General features: G+C 43.2%; 1 protein-coding gene across 4 annotated transcripts in view; it reads right to left on the reverse strand.

Moving 5' to 3' along the window:
• Window positions 1-1,071: 1,071 nt before the first annotated feature.
• The window catches only part of WDFY1 (WD repeat and FYVE domain containing 1), a 64,225-nt gene continuing 37,469 nt past the window's right edge, over window positions 1,072-27,827 (reverse strand). Inside the window, exons 8-12 of one of the 4 annotated variants that reach the window (XM_067026987.1) lie at window positions 26,887-26,992; window positions 21,091-21,192; window positions 19,431-19,561; window positions 17,828-17,936; window positions 1,072-7,747 (exon numbers count right to left, since the gene is read on the reverse strand). In XM_067026987.1, the coding sequence (XP_066883088.1) occupies window positions 7,655-7,747; window positions 17,828-17,936; window positions 19,431-19,561; window positions 21,091-21,192; window positions 26,887-26,992 (541 nt within the window). In that variant the 3' untranslated portion in view covers window positions 1,072-7,654. Of the gene's footprint in view, window positions 7,748-7,882; window positions 9,447-13,256; window positions 17,254-17,827; window positions 17,937-19,430; window positions 19,562-21,090; window positions 21,193-26,886; window positions 26,993-27,827 lie in introns of those variants that run through there. The other 3 variants (XM_067026986.1, XM_059055529.2, XM_067026988.1) reach the window with 3 other exon arrangements.

Consider the following 27,827-nt stretch of genomic DNA (forward strand, 5'->3'; position numbering starts at 1 on the left):
CAGGATTTAGGAAACAAATTCTTCCTCTTCTCTCTCCTCCCCCCAACTCCTCCTCCTCCTTTCCCTTCTTCTTTGGAGATATAGATTAGGAATTCTAAAGCTCTTTCCTGTATGTTCTAGGATTCAACAAGTAAGTAAATATATTATGGGTCATGGGAGACAGGTTTCTCACTGTTGTAGAAGGGAGTCATAAATGCAGAAAGAGTGGGTGGTAGAATGAACTCTGTATTGTTGGCTTGGAGTTGGAATTATCATTAAGAATGCATGATAGGGAATTCCCTAGTGGACCAGTGATTAGGACTCCATCCTTCTACTGCAGGGAGCACAGGTTCGATCCCTGATTGGGGACCTAAGATCCCGCATGCTGCGTGGCACGGCCAAAAAGAAAAGAAAAGAAAAGAAAAAGAACGCACGTAGAGGTATAGAATAGATATAGGTGTGTGTATGTATATATGTATATGTGTGTGTGTGTGTGTGTGTGTGTGTTTGTGTGTGTGTGTGTGTGGAGACATATATCTATTTCTTAAACTCTCTCCTTTGAAAAGGCTTAAAATCGGTAATACCCCAGAAGCAATGAGCCCACCTAAAACCCAGATCTTTCTTCTATATACCAAGAAATAAAACAAACTTTGAAGAAATGACAGGCACCAGGGCTGACACAGGGAAAGTATAAGAAAAGCCTGGAATGTCTTGTTGTGCCAGAAAGTAAGCAAAGAATGATAGTGACATGTTAAGAGGACACAAGAGCCAACTAGAAAGGACTCCCATGGGAAAAATCTAAACTAATTCAAGCAATAAAATAATAATAGTAAAGGATTATAACCTATTGGATAAAATAAGAATTCACTAGTCTACATGGATTGATTGATTTATAAACAAGCAAACAGATGAAGGGAAAGGCAAAGTTTTTTTAAAAAATTTAATTTTATTTATTTATTTTTTATACTGCAGGTTATTAGTGATCTATTTTATACACATCAGTGTCTACATGTCAATCCCAATCTCCCAGTTCATCCCACCACCACCCCTGCCACTTTCCCCCCTTGGTGTCCATACGTTTGTTGTCTACATCTGTGTCTCTATTTTTGCCTTGCAAACCGGTTCATCTGTGCCATTTTTCTAGATTCCACATATATGTGTTAATATATGATATTTGTTTCTTTTCTTTCTGACTTACTTCACTCTGTATGACAGTCTCTAGGTCCAGCCACATCTCTAAAAATGACCCAATTTCATTCCTTTTTATGGCTGGGTAATACTCCATTGTATAGATGTACCACATCTTCTTTATCCATTAGTCTGTCGATGGGCATTTAGGTAACTTCCATGACCTGCCTATTGTAAACAGTGCTCCAATGAACATTGGGGTGCATGTGTCTTTCTGAATTATGGTTTTCTCTAGGTAGATGCCCAGTAGTGGGATTGCTGGGTCAAGGCAAAGCTTTTCTTACTAGAAAGCAACTCATAAATGTAGAATAAATCCTGGAATTAAAAAATCATCAAGCAGTCTTGGTGAGTACCAAGAAAATCATCAAGCAAGAATCACCAATGGATGCTAAAACTAGTGGGTGAAAATTTGAAGCATAATAGGGTGTTCATAGAGTCTCAAAGTATTCATTACATGTGTTACTGAACCAGGTTGGTTTGCCTAAAGCACCCCAAGCCAAACACTGAGATGCCGAGGGTTGTAGCAGAGAAGGGGTTTCTTCACAAGGCAGCCAAGTGAGGAGATGGGAAAACTATTCTCATATCGGCCTCCCTGAAGGCGAGAGGCTTGGGATATTTATGGGTTAAGAGTATAGGGTGGTCAGAGGTGCAGCGGAAGGTGATTTGAGGCAGGAAAAAGGTGAGGTGATTGCTGCTCTGCACGGACATATCTGAGTTACATGCTCTTCATGGGATGCATGTTCAGAAAATGGTGGCATTAGCTTGATCTGAGGGTGGAGATTTTGACCCTCTGATGTCAAAAGGTCAGACTGGACAGCTGCACAGGCCCAGTTGGAGGGTCAGTGGTCCCAACCAGTCTTAGCCAGCTCCAACTGTTGTGATAACAACCCATATGTCAGAGGTATTATCTATGGGGGGGGGGGGAGTTAGGGAGTCTTGTGATATATTAACTAGACTGTGTGAAGCTTGGAGGGTATACAACTTGCAAAAATAATTAAAGCGAGCTTAGTCAGTGAAGGCAGTTTACAGGATATTATTTATTAAGCAAATTATAGTTTAAGGGATCTAACCGATGACTGCCTTCAGTTTCACATGTAGCAAAATATTAACATTTGGAGAATTTGGGAGGGTCCATGGGAATCCTTGCAACTTTTTGTAAGTCTGAAGTTGTGTCAAAATAGAAAGTTAAGAAAAAAGCAGTTGACAGCATTCTCAATTATTGATAATTGAGGACCAAGATAAATTCAACAGTCTTATGCAGGTCCCAGATGATTGGAATTTTTTAAAATAATGTTTAAATGCTGACAAATACACCAAGACCATTTGTCTTAAAAAAATTTTTTTATTGAAATATAGTTGATTTGCAATGTTGTGATAGTCTCAGGAGTACGGCAAAGTGAATCTTTTTTAGACTCTTTTCCATTATAGGTTATTACAAGATATTGAACTTGGAACTAGGAGCTACTGTATAGTTCCCTGTGCTATACAGTAGGTCCTTGCTGGCCATTTGTTTTGAAGGACTTATTTCTGTAATATGTTTTCTATTTTTTAAAAAGATGATTATTGTAAAGACAAAAGACCATTGAAATCTTTTTTACCTGGGGTGAAAGTCACTGTGCAATAATTGAAAACTAGAACTATGTTGCTCTTTTCTCTAGCAATCAATTAGCAATACTGTGTCAAAGTAAAGAAAGCTGGGTGTTTTGGGGGGCGGGGGGCAGTAGTCAGTGGGAAGGAAGGAAGGAAGCTTTCATATGTTGAGAGAGGTGGTAGTTATGCTTTAGCTTTTAATTCATGAAATTAAAATGGAAGCTTTAAACATTTTAGATTAAAATTATATTATGAGTAAAATGATATAATAGTTTTAAGTCTTGGAGCTAAACTGGAAACCTAATTAAAATCAACATACATATCATTCATAATTATGACTATTAAACAATGTGAATTAATTTCAAAATCAAAATAGAAATTAAAAATGGAAAATTGCATCAAACATACTCTGTAGAAATAATAATTCAAAATTTAATCTAAAGAAAATTGATCCTGTTTTAACTGGGTCTCTTGTAGAGTCTGATAGAAACTTTGAGCTTGACTAATTTGGGGGAATATAACAAAGAAACAGAAGGAATTTGAGTATGACAACGTTTATATTTTATGAGAACTTGCAAGAGTGTTGGTATTAATCTAAAATTTGCCTCCCTGAGTAATATAAAGCCTGTCTGCTTAGAGACAGAGAGGTGTTTATTTTAATTTACTAAGGCTTAATATAAAGCTGAATTTTGAATCTGCGTAACATATCCTGAGCACACGTCCTATGTGCCAGGAACCATTCTAAACACTTTTACATGGATTAATTGATTTGGCCATAACAACCTCCCAATGATGTAGGCACCATCACAACCTTCTCTTTAGAGATAAGGAAACTAAGGCACAGAGAGGCTAAGTAACTCACCCAAGATCACACAGCCAGTAAATGATAGCTGGGATTCAAGCCCACGCATGAAGTCATCAGGCGATGCACTCCTAACCATTATCCCACACTGCCTCCCCTTCCCAAACAAAGTTAGATGCTTATAAAAGAAAGGGCTATCACCATTAACAACAAAAACTAAATTTTTGGAATTTATCATCAGTCCCAAAGAGGTTATTCTGTATATTCTTTGAAATAAACTATGTGAATTTTCTACTACTGGGACTCGAAATATGAAACAATGTGATCCACTTAACCCTTGGGCATGGTGCCCTAGAGTTCGCCGAGACTCACCAGTGTTTCCTGACATGTATAAATAAAGCGTTTAAATTAAAACTTGGGGAACTTGAATTAACGAAGAGAAGACACTAGGCAACTTTTTAGATAAATGAAAGGCCAGCGAAAGGAGAACAATAACCATTTATTTTCACCAGAAGCAAAAAAACAAAAAACAGAAAAAAAACCTTCCATTTCAGCAAGAATGCTGAAGAACGCCGGGCTGGGCTGTTAAGAATGTCCTCACATTCTTTGTAAATCACACAGACAGGTGGTTTTGTAGAGTCCCTGTGGGAACGTGCATGGATTAGAGAGCCCTTGTATTTGTTTCGATCTAGATTAAAACTTGAAATGAGAAGCAATAGTTCTTAGAAATGGAAGACTCCAGGGACAAAACTCTTTGTTCAATATCTCCTGACTCGACTCCAAATCTCTATTTTGGTTGAATGTTCCCTTCACTAACTCATTCTCGTGACAGAGATTTCCTGAGCACCTGCCATGTGCCAGGCACAGTCCTAGGTGCTGTGACCAGGGCTGCGTTATGACTTTTGTGGGCCCTAGGCCCCTCTTGCCATCATGGGGCCCTGTCCCCATAAAAATATCTTAAACAGTATCTTTTATGACTACGTTGGTATAAAGACAAATATAATCCAGGCTAGACTCATTATTATATATTCATTCTTCTTATCTTGTTTCTTCTGCTTTGAGAAGGCATTAAAATAAAACTGCTTTTGTGAGCCTGTGTGGCATGGTGCTTCCTGAACCTTCTGGACAAGCGGGCTGTTTGTGACAAAGAGTTTATATTTTCATGGAGCTTATAGTCTAAGGAGAGACAGAAATATTAGTCACATTATTCACATTAGTAAATGAACGAAGAGGACAGCTTCAGATGATGATAATTTCTAAGAAGACGAGGGTAATGTGACTCAGGTCAGGACTAGGGTGCAGCATGTGAGGCTCCCGGGGCATAACATTGAAGGAGTCAAAGCCACACAAGTTATTAATCCTGAGCTTGCAGGACCCTCAGGGTGAGTGAGGGCAATTATGCACCATTTAATGGAACCAGAAAGCGAATGGAGGTGAACAAGCTTCCATTTAATTTCACTTATAATTAAAAATAAGAAATCAAGATTTCAAAGCCCTGAGGCAGTCTGGAGCGGTTGTAGTTTTGCATGCACCCTGCATACCAGAGCTCGTGCCACCGTCTATCAACGGTAAAGGTTATCGGTGGACACTTCATCCTTTTAAAATGATATATATAAAATAATGAACTACAATGGAAAAGAAAACAGATAAAATGGTATAACTGCGATGACTATTCCACGCTGGGATAATAAAATGTCTGCAGACCCCCTTCTCAAATGGACAAGCTAGACATCTACCAGAGCATCCTGGACTAGCTCCCCACACCCACACCTCCCGAGGAGCTGAACAGTCCGGCAGGCATGGCATTTATGCAGCAGTAATTCCCCTGCAAGCATTGCCACCGTTCATCAATTCCCTCCTATTAAACATCTCCAAAGAATTCCCCGACGGCCCAGTGGTTAGGACTCCGCGCTTCCACTGCGGGGCTCACGGGTTCCATCCCTGCTCCGGGAACCAAGATCCCACATGCCGCCCGGCACGGCCCCCAAAAACCCAAACCAAACAAAAAACCATCTCCAAATAACAGAAATCTAGAAAGACGCAAAAATGTAGTTTATCAGGCTTTCCTAATTCACAGATCATCTGGCACCATCGTGAATCTCGATGTCAAAAATAAAATGGTGCCAAAGTCAGCATAGCAAAGATACAGAAACTACAGGTAACTCATCTACCTTCTCTTAGAAACCTCACATATGTAGATACCTACGATTAGGAATTATGTATTTATTATGAGAAAACTATAGGTAGGACCCAAAGCAACCTGGCTTCAACAGTCTTTGGCAGCAATGCGTTCAAGCGATATGAGACTATTATAAACAGTAAGGACAGAAGCCATTCAAGTTGAATAAATGGGTAAATCAAGTGGATTTGTAGGTATAAAGATACTGGAGGATCTATTGATTCAGGAGAGGGGAGATTTAGGAGGCAGTGACACTTTTTAATTAATAATTAATTTTGTCTTACACAACTGGACAGTTGAGTAACATATTATGAAAAAACAAATAGTGAAAATGCCAGCTGCTAAGGTCCAGTGGAGAAACAGTGTCCCTGAGGGCTGCAGCAGAATCTACAGGCAGTCGAGTCAAAATGGAATTGAATCCCGGCTCCTCCACTTCGTAGGCTGGGCAAGGTCACTGAACTTTAATGTCTCTGAACCTTTCAGAACTTCAGTTTCCTTCTCTGTAAAATGGGGATTCGTTCTCATTCGTGGATGTTGCGTGAAATAAAGAAAAAATGCACACGGAATATTGGCTTGGCATCTGGTCAGTTCTGAATGTGCTGGGTTCTTTTTGTGGTACGAGTTCGGATCAGGGTTCCCCAGCATCTACTTTTCAGCTCAACAACTGATCGTAATTCTGAGCTATGTGGCAGCCCCAACCTTCCCAATGCTCGGGGGGAAACTTGGAGCGTTTTCTGACTGAGCCGCCATCATTTCTCTCCTGGATTACTTCCTTGCCTCTTCAGCTACCTGCCTGCCCGCACCACTACAGGGTATAGGCAGCAGAGCAGCCAGTGACCCTCCTAATATGCGAGTCAGATCACGTCACTCCTGTACTCAAAGCCTCCAGGTGGCTCCTACCTCACTCGGTAAAAGCCAGCATCCTTGCAGTGGCCTCCGTGATCCAGCCCCCACGGAGCTCTCACTTTCTCTGCTAAAACTCTCCCCTTCACTCATTCCACGGCAGCCACTCTGGTCTCCTTGCTCTTCCCCCGACACATCAAGCTCACCCCTGTCTTGGAACCTCTGATCCAGCTATCTTCCCTGGGAACTCCCTCCTTGATTTTCACTTAGGTATCTTCCTCACCTCCTTCAAATCCTTTGAACATGTATCACCACGATCACTCTATTTGGCGAACTACCCCTTCCCACCAGCTGCATGCTCCATTTGTGGCAACCTGTTCTTTGCCTTTTCTCCATAGCGCTATTACCTTCTAGTATACCGTATAACTTACCTATTAGGCTTACTGTGTATTGTCTGTCTCCCTCTGTAGGCATGTAAACTCCACAAGGACAGGATCTTTGTTTTGTTCATTTTCTTTTTTTCTCAAGGATCTAGAATAGTACCTATACATGGTAGAAACTCAGTAGTTTTTCAATGAATGGTGTTGTGTCAATAAAAACACAATATATATGATGTAACACACATCACATATAGTAACGTTTCGGTGCTTGGAAAACTGGGAATTCCATAATTCAGAACTCTCCATGCCCTAATCATGGTACATAACTTGCATTTACCTAATGGGCAAAAAACACTGAGAAAATTAGAGCACCCTTAAATATGGCCAATATAAAATCTGAATATGCTTAGTACAGACTGGGTTAATTCAAAACCAAATTCACATGGCAGCCTGGATGTGAGGGGAGTTTGGGGGAGAATGGATACATGCTGTGCACCTGAAATTATCACAAAGTTGTTTTTTGTTTGTTCGTTTTAATTTATTTTATTTATTTTTGGCTGCTTTGGGTCTTTGTTGCTGCGCGCGGGCTTTCTCTAGTTGAAGCGAGCGGGGGCTTCTCTTCGTTGCGGTGCGCGGGCTTCTCATTGCGGTGGCTTCTCTTGTTGCGGAGCACGGGCTCTAGGTGCGCGGGCTTCAGCAGTTGCGGCATGCGGGCTCAGTAGTTGTGGCGCACGGGCTTGGTTGCTCTGCGGCATCTTCCCGGACCAAGGCTCGAACCCGTGTCCCCTGCATTGGCAGGAGGACTGTTAACCACTGCGCCACCAGGGAAGCCCTATCACAACATTGTTAATTGGCTATACTCCAACATTAAATAAAAAGTTTTTTTAAAAAAAACAAGTTTAATTGTGGCCAAAAGGGAAATCGCAAAGAAAAATTTGGAGTGGAGGTAGGGCGATGGGCTTGGTGGGTAGGAACGCGGAGGAAATCTGAAGAAAGATAATGAGGATCATGACCCATTAGCTATAGGTCCCTAGAGTACTCTTACGAAAAAGAAACCCAATTGTTTCTGAAGAAGCTCGTCGGTATCGTGTTGCCCTGGGTCCACTTCTCATGCTTGGGTTGGCGGGTGGGTAGGGACGGTGCTCTGTCCTATGGCTCCCAGATGAGGAATTCATGGCTTGTTGTTCAGGTTGCTACTGCTGTGTAACAAATCACTCCACAACTTAACAGCTTAAAACAAGCATTTTATTTTGTTCTCGGTTTGGTGGTTCACGAATTGGGAAAGGGCTCACCTCGGCGGCCCTCACTGGCTCCTCTCCTGCTGTGGCAGTGGTCAGCTGGATCCGCAGACATCCAAAAGCTCAGACATGGCGCCTCCAAGAGGGCGTACCCACGTGGCCGGCAGTTAATGCTGGCTGTCAGACGGAGCTCAGCTCTGCCGCCGACCGCAACACCTGGTGGTCTCAGGTGGCTGGTTTCTCGCAGAGAACCAGGTGGAAGCTGTGTGGCATTTTCTTATCTGGCCTCAGACACTGCAGGGTGTCACTCCTGCCCTATTCTATTGGTGAGTCACTAAGGTTGGCCCAGATTCAAGGGGAGGGTGCCTAAATCCCACCAGTCAATAGAAGGAGGGTCTAAGCATTTGCAGAAATATTTTTAAACCATCATACCCATCAAACATGAAGCTGCAGAGTGTTGTCTTCTGATTAGGTCTTAATGATGATTAGACTCCCAGAAGTAGTGCTTGATGTTTTAGAAGCATCTCATGTCCCCCGTCTACTTATCTTCTATAACCTCTCTACACTTTTCTCCAACCGCTCCTTCCAGCCTCTGGAAACTGTAATAGTAGCTTGGAAGGTGAGATAGGGTGGGTAGGAATGATGGTGGTGGAGAAACAGGAGTTTCACACTACGGTCTCACTCCCTAAGAAAATTCACCTAAGTTCCTTGGCATTTATGCACACAGCACCCAAACTGTACACATACAGGCATCATTATTTAAGTGTCTATGATGTGCCTGATCCTGAGCTCCATGCTGTGTTCGCACAAATTCTCTGTCCCATAGAAGTCAGAGAGAGGAAAACAAGAACTGCGTGGTTAGACAGGAGCAAGCAAGAACACAGAAGCCAGGGAGATAATGACGGGACAGTTTAGAACTTGGGCTTCTACTGTGAGTGGGGTGGAGTTGTGAGGGTGTTGTGTACGGGAATGGCATGATCTGAGCCGTGTTTTAACAGGCGTGTTGAGAACAGGCTGTTAGGGGCAGGCGGTGGGAGACTGGTTAGGAGGCCACTGGAACAATCCAGATGACAGGGAACTGGATCACGGTAATAGCAGCTGAATGGTGAAAAGTGGCCGTACTGGGATACATTTTGAAGGTAGAGCCAATAGGCTTGTACTGAGGTTTGTGTCTGCACGCTTGCCTGTATTTTCAGCACACATTTGCAACTTGGGATTCATCTGATAGATTACAGCTGACATGACTCCTGCAGCAAAAGACATTGGATGCCATGTCAGTAAAATACAAGAAATAGGAAAGTACAATCATAACGCAGCAATAAAGTCCCAAGTCACTTGAGCGAAGAATTATTTTTACACAAGTAAATGCAGAAATAAATCAAATTTCTGTTTGATCATATGCTTTTTCCTCTCTCTTCCTCTTTCTGACCCTACACTGGGTTAATTCAACCAGATGTTCCTACTTAATTTTAGAAGGTGCTCTCCAATTAGTTCCTCTAACTACAGGTAACAGCTCAAGGCAGAGCACATAAAACCTTCAACGTATTCAGCCTAATGTGGCATTTTCAAAGGATGGGAAAAAACAAATGTATGATGGGCAATGAGGATACAGACAGAAAGGCTGGTCCCTGCCTTTCAGAGGCTCTCAGGCAAGAACCAGAGCACATGTCAGCAGGCCATCACCATGTATGTATCAAGTCTCCTGTCGTGAGTTAAAGCATGTGGTGGGTCCAGAAGAAGAGTTTAAATAAACCTGCAACTGTTCGAAGATAATTTTCCTTTCTGTGACTTAAGGTATCTTGAATTCAACAAATTGTGCAACATGCAGATTTTGATATCACAGCATTAGCTGGAACAATGTACAGCTACTGAAACATCTGGTTGCCATTATCTTGTCCAAAGAACATCATATTTATTTAATAAGGGGATGATACTTTGAATTCCGAAATAGTAAAATCATGTAACTGTTTTGTGACTTTATTAGTTGGGTTTGATTGTGGTGGAGTCTACGGGCTATTGGCTATTCTTTTTTTTTTTTTTTTTTTTGCGGTACGTGGGCCTCTCACTGCCGTGGCCTCTCCCATCGCGGAGCACAGGCTCCGGACGCGCAGGCCCAGCGGCCATGGCTCACGGGCCAAGCCGCTCCGCGGCATGTGGGATCTTCCCGGACCAGGGCACGAACCCGTGTCCCCTGCATGGGCAGGCGGACTCTCAACCACTGCGCCACCAGGGAAGCCCTATTGGCTATTCTTAAATGTTGCAGGAATAGATGAAAATCCCCGTTACAAGAAAGGCTTTAAGTAAAAGTCCCTTACCGGTGTCACAGGCTTAACAGCCATACTTTAGAGGAGTGATTTCCAAGTTCTTTCAAATTTATTAGCTTGATCTGGGGACACTGCTACATTCTTTGCTGTGCATTAATGTTAATCTATTTCAGATAAAAATACAATTTACTTTCTGTAAGGAATTTTTTAACAATTTCAAAATGATGTATAAATAGTAGAGGATCATAAATATCATAAAACACAGATTAAGAATCACTGCTTTTTGGAGTATACGGGAAATGATTGGTTTGTAAGAAACCTGGCGTTAAAAATGTCACCACAGAAGCCACCTATCGGTGACACCACTGATTCATGAGTCCGGGGTGCAGGTGAGGGGGTGACAAATAGAATTCTAATGCTCCTCTTGACCTTAAACTCTAGGGTGTGGGAAAACATACCACACATCCCTTGCTAATGGTGTAATGAAAATTTCTATTACTTTATCTTTCTTCAGGATCTAAAATTTATTCAAATATGAAAGACCCAGATGGGGTACTAGAAAAAGAAGCATGAGTTTTGAGGTCAGACAGACCAGAGCTTGAATCTTCAGGTTTTCCACTTGGGTTTGACCTGGGAAGCTATCTCACAGGCTCCATTTCTATACCACAGATGACAAGACTAAAGTCAAGAAGGCGGTCTCATAGTGTTTTACTCAACTTTTGTGGGAAACTATATGTAGCAATATGTAATAAACTCCCTATGGGATGGTTTGTGTGTGCAGTGAAAAGATTTAGAAAGAGATCTAACTATAGTCAAGGAAACTTAGGGACTAAAGAGTGATGGATGGGAAAGGAAGCTGTAACTCAAGTATCAGCATTACCCTCCTGAGAATGTTTTTATAAGTGAGCCAGGTGAAACCTAAAAAGGGAAGGCAGGAAACAACTTGCTGGTCTGTTTCCACTTTCCAAGTGACAAGCGACCAGCTGACTCTCCAGCACCCTTGGCAACAAGCACATTAGGCTGTCATAACAGCACTGAGGTCAACCAGCCAACCTTTTATCCCCCACATCCTTGTCCACTACACAGCCTGCCAGAGGTGACCTGGGTTCTATCTAGACTGTCTTACAGAAACCCGTAAATCAACAAACTGGAATTCCATAGATTAAGACACTAAGCTATGCCTGTCTATTGCCTACTCAAGGGAACAAATTCACGTGTTGGCAATGGTATGAGGATATTAGCAATAAGAATAAACATAATATGCATATTCTTTGACCTAGCAATTCCTACTTCTAAGAATTTATCCTAATAATTGGAAAAATGGGAAAAGATGAATCTACAAGCATGCTGAGTTGAGTATTTTAAAATATTTAGAGTTTTAATTAAAAATTCAAATATTCAGAAGATGTATAATCTAATTTCAACATGGGATTGGTGAAATAAATGATGGTTCAGCCACATAATGGAACAATGGAATACCAGTGTCCAGGCTAAATTATGCTGCAGCTAAAACCCCCCCACACATACCCTACCTCAGTGGACTAAAACAACCAAGATTTACTTTCCCCTCAGGTAACATCCACTGCAAGTCCAGGGCAAGTTGGGTTCCATGGGATGGTTCAGCATCATACTCCTCTATCAACATGGACTTCCGTGACCGCTCACGGAAGAAACTGGTGGTTGAGCCTCTCTCCTGCAATTAAATGCTTCTGCCTGTACTTCATTGGCTGAAGTAAGTCACGTGGACTTACCTAACCTCACAGAGTTGGAGACTGGCAGTCCCAGTACACGTTCGGACAGCACAGAGCTAGCGTCCGCTGCAACTTTGCAGCAACTAATAATGCTAACAGGGTGCACAATTTTTTGACGTGGGCCAACTATCGATACTACATCAGGTGGGGGAAAAAAGGTAGTCACCCGTTAACACTATAAGTGTGTGTTCTATACGTACATGTGCATTTAACAAAAACCCTGGAAAAATACACAGCAAAAGTTTAACAGTGGTTTCTCTGGGTGGGTGGACTACGGGGGTTTTAAAAAAATCTTTCAATACTTTTTGGTATTATCTTTTTATTTCCCTTTTCTTTTTATTATAATAAACATATTATTATTATATCTTTTTCTTTGGCAGCACTACGCACCTTTTGGGATCTTAGTTCCCCAACTAGGAATCGGACCTGGGCCCCTGGCAGTGAGAGCACCTAGTCTTAACCGCTGGACCGCTAGGGAATTCCCAATAAACATATTATTTTGATGATGAGAGAAAATAAAGCTTTGGTGCTTAAAAAAAAAAAATCAATAAACTTCCATTCTGATCTCTAAACCAACCCCTTATCAGTTAAGCTGAGGACTCAGTTCTCCTGGGTCTGAACCACCCTGTGTTTCTTCATAAGACTGAGCCGTTGGCAAGGGGACCTGGCGCAGGGAACACGGTGTTTCCACGTGGCTCAGGGCACTCAGGGGGCCTGTATATCCTGAGTGATCCAACTCCAGGGCTTCACAAACTTCAAAACAGATCATACCTACTTCCTTTATATAAAACTCTCATTACACGCTAGCACATTAAGGCAGGCGGTATGAAGAAGGCACGTGCTTTCAAGTCGGACAGACAGTATCTACTTGGTTTTCTCATTTGTGAGACGGGGAAAACAATGCCTTGCAGAAGTGTTGCTGGGACTGAATAACGCAAAGTCCGCAGGGCGCCCAGCATACAGACAGTGCTAAACCACGGTAGCTACTACTGCTGCCCTCTGTGCGGATCAAACAGAACAAAAGCCAAATTAAGCAACAGAGTAACAAGCAAGGAACACTTTATTGTACGCGCGTTCTCAAAAAAACCCCACAAAAACAGAACCCGCAAACAGAAGCAAAGAACAAAGTTTTCTAGCTGTCTGGGACACGCAGGGCACCCTATCTTATAGAAACATAGCTAGTACAAGACAAAATGTACTAATCAACATTGCCCTTTGCTTCCCCAGTCAAAACAGTCTGTAGAGAAAAACACTTTAAGTTGCATTCTAATATAAATTTGTTGCACAATTAAACTTCAACTTACTCAAAGAGTTACTGCGTAGCAAACAGCAGAAAATAGAGTAGGCATTCAATAAGCTGCTCACAATTAACAATTAAGCAATAGACACTTGAATAAATATAGCATGTATTACTTACTTGTTAAACTTCACATTTATAATGAGGAGATGGTTTATCATTAATAGTAACGGGTTTCTTACATTTAAGGAGATACCAGGTCCAGTCACGGAAGTAGGACGTAATGTAATGAAAACTGATTTTAGAAAATATCTCCTTGGATCTGAGCCACTATGGTATTTATTCCATACTTAGGCCTGTTTCAACAGTTTAAACATGTAGGTATTAACAAACTGAATGCTTCAGGGGGAGAACAAAGTGACACCATCTTCTAGAGCAATATGTTTTGTTTATATCCTCTAGGCAGCAGGATAGAACTAGGACATAGTAAACAGAGATTTACAATGTAACGAATCATCTGTTTCCGTCTCGTGCCATAAGGGTATATTCCTATCACTTGCACTAATAAAGAGCAATTTTGGAACATGTTTAGAATGAAGAATTGGCAAGTCCTGATCACAAACATACTAGATCTAAACAGAAGGATATTCTCTACATTCTGTACCTTGTGATGCCTAATTGCAACTCAGCGTGAGTATTCAGGAATGGAAAAACCGGTAAACCCTTACTCAAAGTACTATTTTAAGTGACCCGTTTAAAGAGTAACGCAATCAAAATAAGGCAATAACTAGAAGTCTAGCTGTACTCTATGTGCCCAGTCACTAAAATTGCGAAAATAATTTTTACCCATCTTTATAAAAAATATTACCCCATTTGCTACCTAGCGTGTGATAGAGACAAGGCGAGCCTGCCACGTGCGTTTCAAAAAAAAACTGGTAATAAGCTCTGGTGGAGAAAAAATACATTGAAACATTCTCCTTTCCTTTTCTGTATACCCTGCTCCAATTCTTCCTCACACAGACCTTTCCTCCTTGACTTAGGTTAACCCCTTAGGAAGCGCTATATCTGCCTTTATATTCCCTATGAAACACTGAGTTTTTCATTAAGGATTTTTTAAAATAAAAAAAGTCTCAAAGCTATGTATGGCATATTCTCAGCAGCTGCGAAACTCTGCTCAGTCTACCACAGACATCATAAAATCACATTTTACAGAGGTTAAAGGAAAGCAAAACCACAGTTGGGTACTCTTCAACATGGCAAGGGATAGATCATATTCTATTTTCCTTGCAGGACTTCATAAAACCCCCAGGATAGCACCTTTGCGTGAGCTGAACCACTGACTAAACTAAGCTAACATTCAACACGGCCATTCAAGTTACCATCACTCAAGTTTTCTTCTGGAATATGTTAGTAACAGACATTATGCAAAGGGCCTAGTAGAAATTTTTAAAGAAAACAGCTTTTTCAGGTGATATAACACAAAAATCACAAGGAGCAACAAAGTCGACTTCTACTGCAGATCATTCTAGAACATGATGTGCCTAAGCTCCTTTCCTTATTTGTGCCACTTGGCCATTAAGACATCTTAGTTTAACTGCCTGTCTTAAACTATTATTTAAAAAACTCATACAGAGTGAAGTAAGTCAGAAAGAGAAAAACAAATACCATATGCTAACACATATATATGGAGGAATCTAAAAAAAAAAAAAAATGGTTCTGATGAACCCAGGGGCAGGACAGGAATAAAGACGCAGACGTAGAGAATGGACTTGAGGACACGGGGAGAGGGAAGGGTAAGCTGGGACAAATTGAGAGAGTCGCACTAACATATATACACTACCCAGTGTAAAATAGATAGCTAGTGGGAAGCAGCCGCATAGCACAGGGAGATCAGCACGGTGCTTTGTCTCCACCTAGAGGGGTGGGATAGGGAGGGTGGGAGGGAGACGCAAGAGGGAGGAGATATGGGGATATATGTATACGTATAGCCGATTCACTTTGTTACACAGCAGAAACTAACACACCATTGTAAAGCAATTATACTCCAATAAAGATGTTAAAAAACCATTTTAATTAACAGCTGTAATTTTAAAATATGTAGTCCCTTAGTTATATCATACAGAACGATGTTGTCTTGATATGATCCTCCAAAAGCGATGCAGTAGTTTTTTTTCAATATCCATTAGTAAGGCTAACAAAAATACTTTTGCTATCTATTTTAAAATCTGTCCTTAAAAAAAGTCGACTTCTCTCCTCTCACTTCCATAGCCCTAAAGTAACAGATACATGTTTTGCTGTTAAAAACAAATAGATATTTGAATATTAAAAGACAGGCTCCCCGTTCCCTACCTCTTCCCCATCCTGGTACTAAGCCGCCAAAAACTTTAAAAATGCCGTTTGATACAACAGATTTTGCTAATTGTTATGAACGTAATTTACAAGTTAGGAATTACTGTGCAGGACCTGGTTAACAGTTACTGCTCTGGATTACCAATTTCCTTCTGTGAAGTAAGTCACAACTAAAAGTCAACCTAATTTAAAAAGCTTTGGAGTTCTTTTCTGAGGTGTCTATCAAATGGCCACAGTATCCCAGGGGCTCATCTTGAAACTGCCAACAGATTGTGTCTTTTAGGAGGACCGGGCTGTTCCATGGAATGGACTGTTCACTTCCCATCACAGACGTGCTGGTAGCTGGGTTTTCCATGAGTCATCACTGACGGCAATCAGAAAAAGTCGGGCGGCTTGTGTGAGTCCCCTGTTAACAGCACCATAGAGAAACGTCTTGTCCTCAGAGCACATCCGGGGGGAAAGGGAAGAGCGTGGACTGCCTTGGTTAAGTATAGAAACGGTACAGCTCCCTTAGCGACAATCTGCGAGTTCGCCCACGGTGTGCTGGCTGGGACGAGAAACGACTGAAGTGGGCCACACGCTAAAGGCAGACAGGGCACAGTACCTGGAGAGGACAGATATTGTGAAGAGGTTCCTCGGTGACTAGGGGTGGAGAATATTCACAGACTGCCGACAGATGAGGAGGATCTCTGGGCTCCGAGGTCCCACTGCACCCCCCCAAGGGAGAGAACAAGTCCTCCTCCCCTGACCCCTGCTCTGCCTGCAGAGAAGCACGGGAGCCCCTGCGGGCCCAGCAGGTCTGGTGGGGGGGGGGAGTGTGTTTGTAGTTGGAACTGCTTGAAGAAAGTTCTAGGCTTTAACTCTTCCGTACGGTATCTTTCCACCCGAACTCTCGCGTGCTAAATGTACTGCCTCAGCACAGGTCAGCTCACCACCCCCGAGGACGTCTCTCTGGAGTAACTCCACTCCTCGGGGACCCGCTACATCCCACGGGTAGTGCGACAAACGCCCCAAAACACACCTTTACATTTTTTTTCTTTTTAAAAACCTTGATTTGTTTTTTTAGTGGCTTGCTGTCCATCCACGTGCCAGTGGCCGTGGGGCTACAAGGAAGCACCGTGTTTGGTGAAGGCTGCTCCCGGGAAGGCGCAGACCCCGCCCGGCTCCCGGATCAATGCGGAGAAAACCCAGTCGCCAGGCTGCAGCCCACCACGGGCGTCATGTCCCAAATCTGCAAGAGAAGGGGGGAGGCCTGGAGACGCAGCACCGGTCACGTGGCCCCCCCGGGAGGCGCTGCTGGCGCTGAGAACAGACAGCTGTCACACTCTCAAAGGGGCCAACATAACTCGTTCTCTTCTTTCCCTACAAAACCTTCTCGCGATTTACACGGCGACGAAACAACGTGGTCGGCTAAAATATGAAAAAAGCTTCTAAGCGGTATCTCTCTCGACACCTGCAAGTTACATCAGAATGATGTTTCACTATAAATTTACTTTTATTTTTAATAAAAAGCCCTCTGGGGAAAGGCCCTTTTTTTTTTTTTTTTTTTTTTTACGAAATAAACTACGTCATCGTTTTACAACTCAAGAGTGGTACTAAGGATAAAACGCTTACTTTCAGTTTCTGCGTTAGCCAGCCAGGGATTTAATTTAAAACGTGTGGTTATTTCTTACACGTGGGAAGCCTTCTGCCCAGGATGAAAGGCTCAATAGCCAGGGAAGCAATGATCAGAGGAAGGGGCCAGCTAAGGCCAGGCAGTGGGAGGGAGGGACCTGGGGCTGGCTGAGTGCAGACAGTGACAGAGGTGTGCCAGGCCCTCACCTGCTCACCTGGAGAGACCGACATGGCCGAGGGAGACACCACCAAGGGCGTGGAAACTCACAAACATGCAGTTTGTTTCCAGGTTTCCACGTGGCTATAGGTTGTTCATCAAAAGGCCAGGTGAGCTTGCCAATCAGAAATGCCTTATGCACATTCATAGCATGACGGTGGAGCAATCTACACTGAGGTGCTAATTGGCAGGTTACCTTCACCACGCGATCGGTCCCACAGGTCACCATCAGGCCCCTAGCAACATCCATGGACATGTGGGAGATGTTATGTTTTCCTTCGTGAAAGGTTGCTAGAGAAGTCCGACTAACAGAGAGAAAAGAGACCATTTAAACTCACCCCACTGTTTCTAGAGCTAAGGGATGAATTTTCTTAGCAACAGAGAGGAAATATGATAACAGTGTCAAAATTCACTCCTAAAAATGTGGCTACAGTTTTGAAAACTATAATTAAAGGATGATAAGTTGCAAGACTGTTTTATAAAAGATTTTCTAAAACTCCCAAAATAACCAAATTTTTTTTTCTTTTTCTTTTTTTAAGTGGCAAGGCTGGTACCTTCCTAGACATAAGGACAAGACTACACTGCATGAGATCCCAGGCTGCAGGCTCCCCCAGGAACCCTGGTGTGAGAAGCAGCGCTCCTGCACACGCTGACTGTCACTCTGCCACGAAGCCCGCAGCAGCCCAGGCCCCATCATCAGCTCACGGACCGACACCAGTGGTGCCGCACTAGCTTTCCTACTTGGGCCTCCACCAAGGTGTCTCCGTCTGCGACTTTCAAAGACGATTCAGAAAGGAGCAAAAGAGGGCTTCCCTGGTGGCGCAGTGGTTAAGAATCCGCCTGCCGATGCAGGGGACACGGGTTCCAGCCCTGGTCCGGGAAGATCCCACGTGCCGCGGAGCAACTAAGTGCGTGCGCCACAACTACTGAGCTGCGTGCCGCAACTACTGAAGCCCGCACGCCTAGAGCCCGTGCTCCACAACAAGAGAAGCCACCACAATGAGGAGCCCACGCACCGCAACGAAGAGTAGCTCCCACTCGCCGCAACTAGAGAAAGCCTGCATGCAGCTGCGAAGACCCAATGCGGCCAAAAATTAATAAAAATAAAAGAAAGGAGCAAAAGAAAATGCTGGTTCTGTCCAAATGGATCTGCCTGAGTCAGGAGAGAATGGAGGACAGACAGACTTGTCTTACACACAAATAGTTATTTAAGAACAGATTGCTAGGTCAGATTGTCGTGGAAGAGAGAACATGGGTCTCCGGAGTTTTCCCACAAATAAAATTTCCACGCGTGTGTGCGCACAGGTGGAAGCTGGGGTGCTTTTGTAGGGCGCCAGTTCAGCCACCCATCAGTGTGCACACGGCCTTGACCCTCACAGCATCCCGAGTGGCACGGGGGGCTCACGGCCAGACTGGTCTAAGCAGCATTATTTCTCACAGTGTTTGGGAGAAACTTGTCTTAAGTCATAAAGCTAGGGCAGAATCCTCTCTCTAGAATCTGTTTATGAAAGGGATAAATGAGTGGGCAGAAATACAGCTGATCCTGAACAACACGCTTCCAACGGCGTGGGTCCGCTTATACCCGGAGTTTTTTCAAAGGTAAGTACCACAGCACTACGTGATCCGCAGAACCGTGGATAGGAAAGGCCATCTCTTTTTGTACCCCAAGTATCCACTACGCGGAGCGCTGCACCTCTGACCCTCGCGCTGTTCAAGGGTCAACCATGTATCTATATCATTTCTCAGGCTCTCCCACTGCAGATGGACACACAAAAAGATAAAGATAAGCAAACACTCACTCCTCGTCCTTGATGGAGTCATAGCAGGAATCGCAGACGCGGACCTGGAACTCGAAGCCCATGACAGGGTAGCTGGAGCGCTTGCTGCTGCACTTCCCACAGACAGCCTGCCCACACTTCCTGCAGTGATGCTTCAGGGAGGAAAAGGAGGAGTTTACCTTTTGCTTTCATGCCTGTGGCCTCACTTCAGAGTAGGGGAAATGGGATTGGGGCAATGGGCCTCGAGTTATAATCGCCCCCAATTCAGTGTATCAATAAGCGCGCCAAAGGCAGACAGTATCAACACCCGTTGAGGATTTCCAAACATCTTTGCTTTGTTATTGGTCAAATACTAGTGTTTATTCATTCATATTATCTGCCTAGGCGACCGTAAGGAACATTGTTAAGACGAAGTTCAAGCTCATTCAGGAACCCAAATGGCTAGAGGCTTCAGGAGGGAAAAATTTATTCCTATTACAGAGAAAAGTTCTGATATAAAGTTTTAAATGTACTTTGCCCTCATTAAGAAACAGATAACCATAAGCATGTTGTGCTATTTCTTTTAATCTTTCAAGTTGTGGTTCTGGAAATAAGCATCAAGAACATTCCAAAATAGCCCAGTTATTATTACTAATTTTAACATATATATTTTTTTAAACCACTAAAAGCCGTGTGACCCACTCCTTTCCTCTCTCTACCACTAGCTGTTAACTCATAAGATTAAAATGAATTCTTCATGTTTCCTTTGAAGTAGAGACTACTTCACACAGCAGTTACCACCAGACATGCGCTGCGAAAACTAGGCGAAGGATGCAACGTGGGGGCCGTTTCCGAGCATTAGAATGTTACGAATGCTAAAACAGTTCCTGCACTGCCTGCCAGTCTCCTATCTGACCTTGCTGTAGAGTAGCTTCATAAGTAAAGTCAAAGAAAGTTTATTAACACACACAAACTTTCCGTCAATCCCTTAGGGAGGTGCAACCAGTAATAAAAGGAATGAAATTGGCATTCTTTTTTACTCACCTGCACAAATTCATATTCAATCTGAATGAGTGGCTACCTTCAAGGCTACCGTACAACTATGTTTCTTTGTAGAACTTTAGTGTTACGTGACTACCCAGCGATAAGCGCTTCCTTGAAATCTGTAGGCTATTTTGGGACATGTTTCTTCAACTAATTAAAAAAAAATAAAAAAACAGTACATACTTGAAACATGCTTAATAGAAATGCTCCAGGTACACTTACGTGGAACAATTCATGAACAATCTAAAATTCTCGGTGTCAGAGTATTCCAGCGAGGGCTAATCTGTTACTTTTTATCTGTTTGTGCAAGCGTTAGGCTTAGACGCCCTAGTTCATTCTGATTTTGTGCTGGGCTAGTACAAACACTGACTTTAACAAGTACTAGTCCTAAACTCAAAGCCCTTTCATCTATTTACGAACAGGCTCCCTGGGTTTTCTGTGTGCCCCGGCTTTTCCAAGGCGGGACGAGCGGTGGCAGGTCTGGTGACGGTCTCACAGGGCCCGGCTCGTTGTCAGTCACACAACGATGGTGACACCACAAAGGTAGGAACTCACAGCATTTACAGGGAAAAGTGTGATTCCAAACGAAAGGACGATTGCTCACATAAATAACAGAATACATAATTAACCCAGTGAGGACTCGATGCTGGCTACTCACCTGTCTCAACCCCAGTGTCTTCGTGTCCCACATCTGCTTTATATTCCAGAAAAAGGGCTGCTCACATTTCTGACAAGAATCACTTTCTAACCACTGAGGAGCCTGGGGGAGGAGAAAGTGAAACCCAACATCTGAGCATCTGCCGGTTGACACTGAGCTGTCAGAAATTAAGACAGCAGTTCTAGACCTCGGTGGGGTTACCCTTTTTTTAGACCCTTCAATACATTATAGCTGTTGCCATATTCAATACTATGTTTGTGTTTTGAATTATCTTTATCATTTCTGCCGTGTTTTCAGGATTGTTCATTTTTAATCTATCGATAGGAGGAGCAGTTCAATTTGCATTATGAACTCTTAAGAGTTGTCTCCATACATTTCTTTTTTTTTTTTTTTTTTTTTTTTTTTTGCGGTATGTGGGCCTCTCACTGTTGTGGCCTCTCCCATTGCGGAGCACAGGCTCCGGACGCGCAGGCCCAGCGGCCACGGCTCACGGGCCCAGCCGCTCCGCGGCATGTGGGATCTTCCCGGACCAGGGCACGAACCCGTGTCTCCTGCATCGGCAGGCGGATCCTCAACCACTGCGCCACCAGGGAAGCCCCATACATTTCTTTTTTATGCCCAGAGTTTTTAAAGTTGTTTGATAACTATATCCAGTTGAGCAAAAACCTTTCTTGCAGAACCTGACGAACTACCACGTGGGAAGGCTTGTGGGGTCACAAGGTGACCAACAGGAGTTCTTCGGGGTGTGCATCCTGTCAAGACGGATTCGTTGCCCCGCCCCCATTCCCAGCTCCCGAGTGGGTGTCCTTCCCTCCCTGTGCCCGCACAGCCAGCCTGCAGACCCCCATTCCAGCAGCGATCTCTCTACACTGCAATTCTTTTTTTTAATTTTTATTTTAATTTTATTTATTTATTTTTTGCCGTCCGCGGGCCTCTCACTGTGGTGGCCTCTCCCGTTGCGGAGCACAGGCTCCGGACGCGCAGGCTCAGCGGCCACGGCTCACGGGCCCAGCCGCTCCGCGGCACGTGGGATCTTCCCGGACCGGGGCACGAACCCGCGTCCCCTGCATCGGCCGGCGGACCCTCAACCACTGCGCCACCGGGGAAGCCCTACACTGCAATTCTTTATGCACATTTCCTCCCCCCAGCCCCTTCAATTAACCTATGAATTATTCACTGGTCTTTGCATCTTCAAATACGTTCAGCCTGTCACAGGGTAGGCTCTCAGTGAATTTTTGTTGAAACAGGGCAATTAGGCCTCAAAATTACTTCACTGAGAACTTAGAAAATATTTCTCTAAACAAAACGTTACAAGTTGTATTCGATGACAAGATGAACCTGCTAAAAGCCTATTTTACCTCAATCATGTATCGTCACATACGTGCATTAAAAATAGAAAATACTATTTCCATAAAATTAAACCAAAGGTCAAGAGGTAAGAAATAATCTTTTCTTGATCTTGAAAGTTAACACTCAAGAAAAATGTATCTGATAAGAGGAGACGATGGGAGAACCACAGGAACTGACCTACACTGATCCTTATAAAATATGCAATGAAGACGGTCCGCTTTACAGAGATTCGAAAGGGGACTTCCGGTGGTTTAAAGAATGAGCGTCGCAACTTCTTTTTTTGTTTCCTATTTCATCAAAACTTTTGGCTTTCCTATTCCTTATTTTAGACATGGCACTAGAAATACTTCTATATAGGACAGCCATTACGAAGGTCTTTCTTTTGGGGGTTGGGGGGTAAGGCACTCACAAACCGAATGAAGTGGGCTGAGACAGAGGAGACGCTTCTTTAAATAACTGGGCTAATGTTGGAAATGGGAAGGGAGGACAGAAAGAGTGATCAAGAGATGCGCACCTCCGTGACGAAGATTACTACCTGATGTAGACTTACTTGTTTCTGTGACCAGGGAGGAGAGAAGGTGGTTTGAAAGCACTGCCTGTGAACAATGTCCCTGAAGGAGACACGGTGATTACGACGACACGACGGGCCCTGCTGCCAACAACGTGGGGACATTACATGGCAGGGGGAAGGAAAGCAGGGGCCACTGTCTAGTCTTATGTTGGTGACACATGTCAGTGTAACTCCTGCAATACCACCCACGTGAGGAAGAGTCACGTGGAACAAGATGAACGCAAAAACGTATTCACGGCAGTGATGTTCAAGTATGAGTACACACCACATGAGGCTGTAAGGATTAAATGAGGCAACATTTGCATACTGCCTGGTATATACAAAGGGCCTTATAAGTCCAGCAGTGTGTGCCAAGGGTTTTATATGTCTTATTTTGCTTAATTTTCAACACAACCCTAGGAGATACAGAGCGACATTCTCCCCATTTTACAGGCGAAGAAACTGTGGCTCAGAGATTGACGAGACTATCCATGGTTGGTTAGTGGGTGGAGCTCCCAGTAGACCCAAGAGTCCAGCCCACAGCCCTGCACTCGGCCACTGAGCTCTACACAGCCCCTGGACATGATCCTCTTCACTTCAACATGTCTCCGAACATGTTTCTGGAGTATGACAACCAATGGGGACTGAGCCCCTGCCCTCAGGAAGCACGCTTCTGCCTAAGGGTTAGGAAAGAATCTTTCTTTGCTGAGCTGGAGGGCAGAGGGGCATGAGGGAAGAAAAAATATGCTGAAAGTAATTTGAGATAACAAATGAAAACATGAACTCAGAAATAAACTGACTTTTTGGAACATATTTTGATATAAGAAATACCCATAACTTTGTTTCTTTTAATAGAATTAAGGATTATGGTGTAAGCTATCATGAACCATCCTATTAAATGCTTATTCTCTAAGGAGACAAAGTTTTCTTTTATGCTGAGAAGAGCTGAAGAGAACATTAATCAAGTTTTCTGTTTCACCCTCTTTTCTACATCTTGTTCCATCTGCCTAATCTGGACAAAGATGATGTAACAAGAATAACCCCAACGCACTGCTGCTGCTAATTGGTGCACTCATCTACTTTGCACTAATGTATAAAATAGTATCCATTCTGTGATCCACTAGCTTCAAATAAAGCTCTCATTTCAAGACGATTCATTCTAATTATTGTTACTTGCTCATTTATGTCTCATGCCTACTTCCAGAAAGGAGTCCCTTTGACTACAGTCTGGCAGGGAGGTAGATCTGCTTCCAACCAGCCAGATCTGGTGGTGGCCGGCAGCCACTGTAGGCTGAGGACACTCCACAGTCATTGTTTCCAGGTGACTCAGAAATTCCAGCAAACACTGTGGGGCTAGAGAATCTGCGATTAACCCTCTAGGCCTGTGCCTAAAGAAGTCCTACAAATTGTCCAAATCCCTAACTCAAGTTCAGAATCTAATAGATCGGAGGCTGCTTACTTTTGCACTAATATTTACTCATCTGGTAGAAACAAAACAAAACAACAGCAACAAAAAACCAGAAAAACCTACGAAAAATGCTGCGTCTTTTTGACATAATTTTCTTTCCCACCAGTACTGCCAACCATTGAGACAGAAAAGCTTGTAGAGCAAAATGTATTACCAGCTGTGTGCTCATGATTTGGGGTACTCTTCCATAAGTGACTACAAGGAAAAGAGTGACCCCCCACAGGAATGACAGGACTGTCTTTTCTTTCCCTAGAGGCACAAATAAACTCCACACTCACATAACCTTGAAGGTAAGAACTCTGCTTCTACTTTCTACATCTAAAAGAACTTACCAAGGATGACAATAGTGGATTGAAATCCGACTGGTTAAACCCTTACAAGAGCCACTAGTAGCATCAGGCCCCCATGGTCTCCTCCCTCATGATCCAGGGAACACAGAATAAGACTGAAAAACAACAGGCCGAGTCTAGGAAATAGAACAGCATACTAGCTGCCACTGTTGCATGTAACCAGCAGATGATAAATATAAAACACAGTTCAAATAAATCTTTGCAAAGAAAGTATTACACATTCTGTAATATCGAGCCAATGTTACATATGTTTAACAACAAGTTACTCTAAGTCTTACCAAAAGATCTTTAGAAAATTCAAAAAGGGAAATTAACCAGCAGACATGCAATCAAGATTTCCTCTATGTGACTTGTCTTACCAGGTCACTAAAAAACTAGCAATCGGTCCTTCTCCTAATGACAGACTGCATTTTATCATTTATACGGTAGTCTGTTTCCTTCACTAGATTACAAGCTTCTTGCAGGTATGAATCTTTGTGTACAAAGCATGGTAATCATAAAGTCTGGAAGTGAGTAATATTGCTATTTCTTTTATTTATTTTTTTAAATAAATTTATTTTTACTTATTTATTATTTTTGGCTGTGTTGGGTCTTTGTTGCTGTGTGCAGGCTTTCTCTAGTCGCGATGAGCGGGGTCTACACTTCGTAGTGGTGTGTGGGCTTCTCATTGTGGTGGCTTCTCTTGTTGCGGAGCACGGGTTCTAGAGCACGCGGGCTTCAGTAGATGTGGCGCGTGGGCTCAGTAGTTGTGGCGCATGGGCTTAGTTGCTCCACAGCATGTGGGATCTTCCCAGAGCAGGGCTTAAACCCATGTCCCCTGCGTTGGCAGGCAGATTCTTAACCACTGCACCACCAGGGAAGCCCACTATTTCTTTTAAATAGACTGAAAGCCTTTGATTACGTCCCTAGGGTATGCTAAAGATGCAAGTTTATTCAGCGAGAATCAGACTCACAAGTAATTAGAGGCAACACAAAGCAGACGCATGTGGGGGTGGGTGGGAATGCTGCATTCAGGCCTGGCGTCCACCACAGAGGTGTGAAGCATACTGACCTACATGCTGCGTAAAGGACAGCACCTGGAACACATCATGTGACATTATGCAATACAGTATGTACTGCAATGCAGTATCATTTATGATGCATATGCACCTAAGTTTCCAGACTTTAGGGCCACCCTTTAGATGCTCAATAAATGTTTCTGAAGTTAAACCATAAGTCTTTAACTCCCCTCACACTAAAATCTTCTCTGGAATCAACTCCGCTATCTACATCACAGGTTTTAAACACCACTTGGGAAAGACAGACAAATACCTGTGCTGGCAGAGATGAGAATGGAAATCCTGCCTGGAAATCATCTGACAACATCTATAAAGAACATTCAGAATGCACATATCCTTGACCCAAAGGGTCTATTTTCAGAAATGTGTCCGAAATAAATAATTGAACAATCACACAATGACAAGGTCAAAAATGTTCACTGCAGCATTATTTAAAATAGAAAAAAAGACAGAGAGATTGCTTAGATAGAATGTCAGTCTAAAGAATTGGAAGGGACCTTAGAAGTCATCTCATTCAACTATTTCACTTTATGGAAGAAGGAATGGAGACTCAGGGAAATTAAGGCACTTAGAACTCAGGTCTCCTGAAAAGAACACTATGTTGACATGGACTCAGTGGAACAGAAGTCAGTGGAAAATAAAAGCAGAGAACAGATATGTTTTCCCAGAGGAGCTATGCCCCTGGTGCGCGTCTCGGGGACCCCGGGACAGGTGTGCAACCTTGGAGCGCTTCCCCACAGTCACTTCCCTGGGCCTGCCAGACCGTCTCCCGTGTCCTCTCCTTGCCCTTCTCTGTGAAAATCAGCCTAAATGCCCTGGCTGTGTATATCGCTTGTCCCTGTGAAAACTCTCCAATGAGTAGTGAATGCAGGGCAAAGTGACATGCAGGACCCTGTCAGATGATAACCAGTAAGAGCTGGGACTGTCTGCACCTTGGCTGACATCTCCGGTCACTGGGTAGAAAACCAAGAGGCAGGCTGTGGGAGCTCTCCTGGTCAGCCCTGCCTTGCCCTCTCTTACCTCCTCTCTGCTAACGTCCATGTTCCACACTGCAATTCCGCCGTCTGAGGAACAGGAGATCAGCTGCCTCGTGAGCTGAAGGTAACACAGCGACTGCACCCTGTCACTGCAAACAGCACACACAACAGTTACGTGTCTCAATGTGGAAAACACAGACATCATCTTCATGCAGGCTCAAATCTCCCCCCTCGTTGGAATCAGCAACTGACATTTTATCATTGGTGATCTGGATCCCAGTATAAACTTTAACTGGCATTCTATAACTCATTATGCAGAATAATAGTTTCTATGAAATAAACACTACTAATCAGTCGTTAAGAAGTGCAGGTCAGAGTCCCCCACCAGCGGCTGGCAGGCGCCCTATTTGTGGGGAGATGCTAACTCCACATCTTCCCACACTGCCATCTTGTGTATAGCAATACAATCTCACCTCAAGAAACAAGAAAAATCTCAAATAAACAATCTAACCCTACACTTAAAACAACTAGACAAAGAAGAACAAAGAAAACCCAAAGTCAGTAGAAGGAAAGAAATCATAAAGATCAGAGCAGAAATAAATGAAATAGAAAGGAAGAAAGCAATAGCAAAGATCAATAAAACTAAAAGCTGGTTCTTTGAGAAGATAAGCAAAACGGATAAACCCTTAGCCAGACTCATCAAGAAAAAAAGGGAGAGGACGAAAGCAATAAAATTAGAAATGAAAAAGGAGAAATCACAACTGATACTGCAGAAATACAAAAGGATTATAAGAGACTACTGTAAACAACTATATGCCAATAAAATGGACAACCACGAAGAAATGGACAAATTCTTAGAAAGGTACAATTTTCCAAGACTGAACCAGGAAGAATTAGAAAATATAAACAGACCTATCACAAGTAATGAAATTGAAACCGTAAATAAAAATCTTCCAACAAACAAAAGTCCAGGACCAGATAGCT

This window comes from Kogia breviceps, chromosome 2 (genome assembly GCF_026419965.1).
Source record: "Kogia breviceps isolate mKogBre1 chromosome 2, mKogBre1 haplotype 1, whole genome shotgun sequence".
Taxonomy (NCBI): domain Eukaryota; kingdom Metazoa; phylum Chordata; class Mammalia; order Artiodactyla; family Physeteridae; genus Kogia; species Kogia breviceps.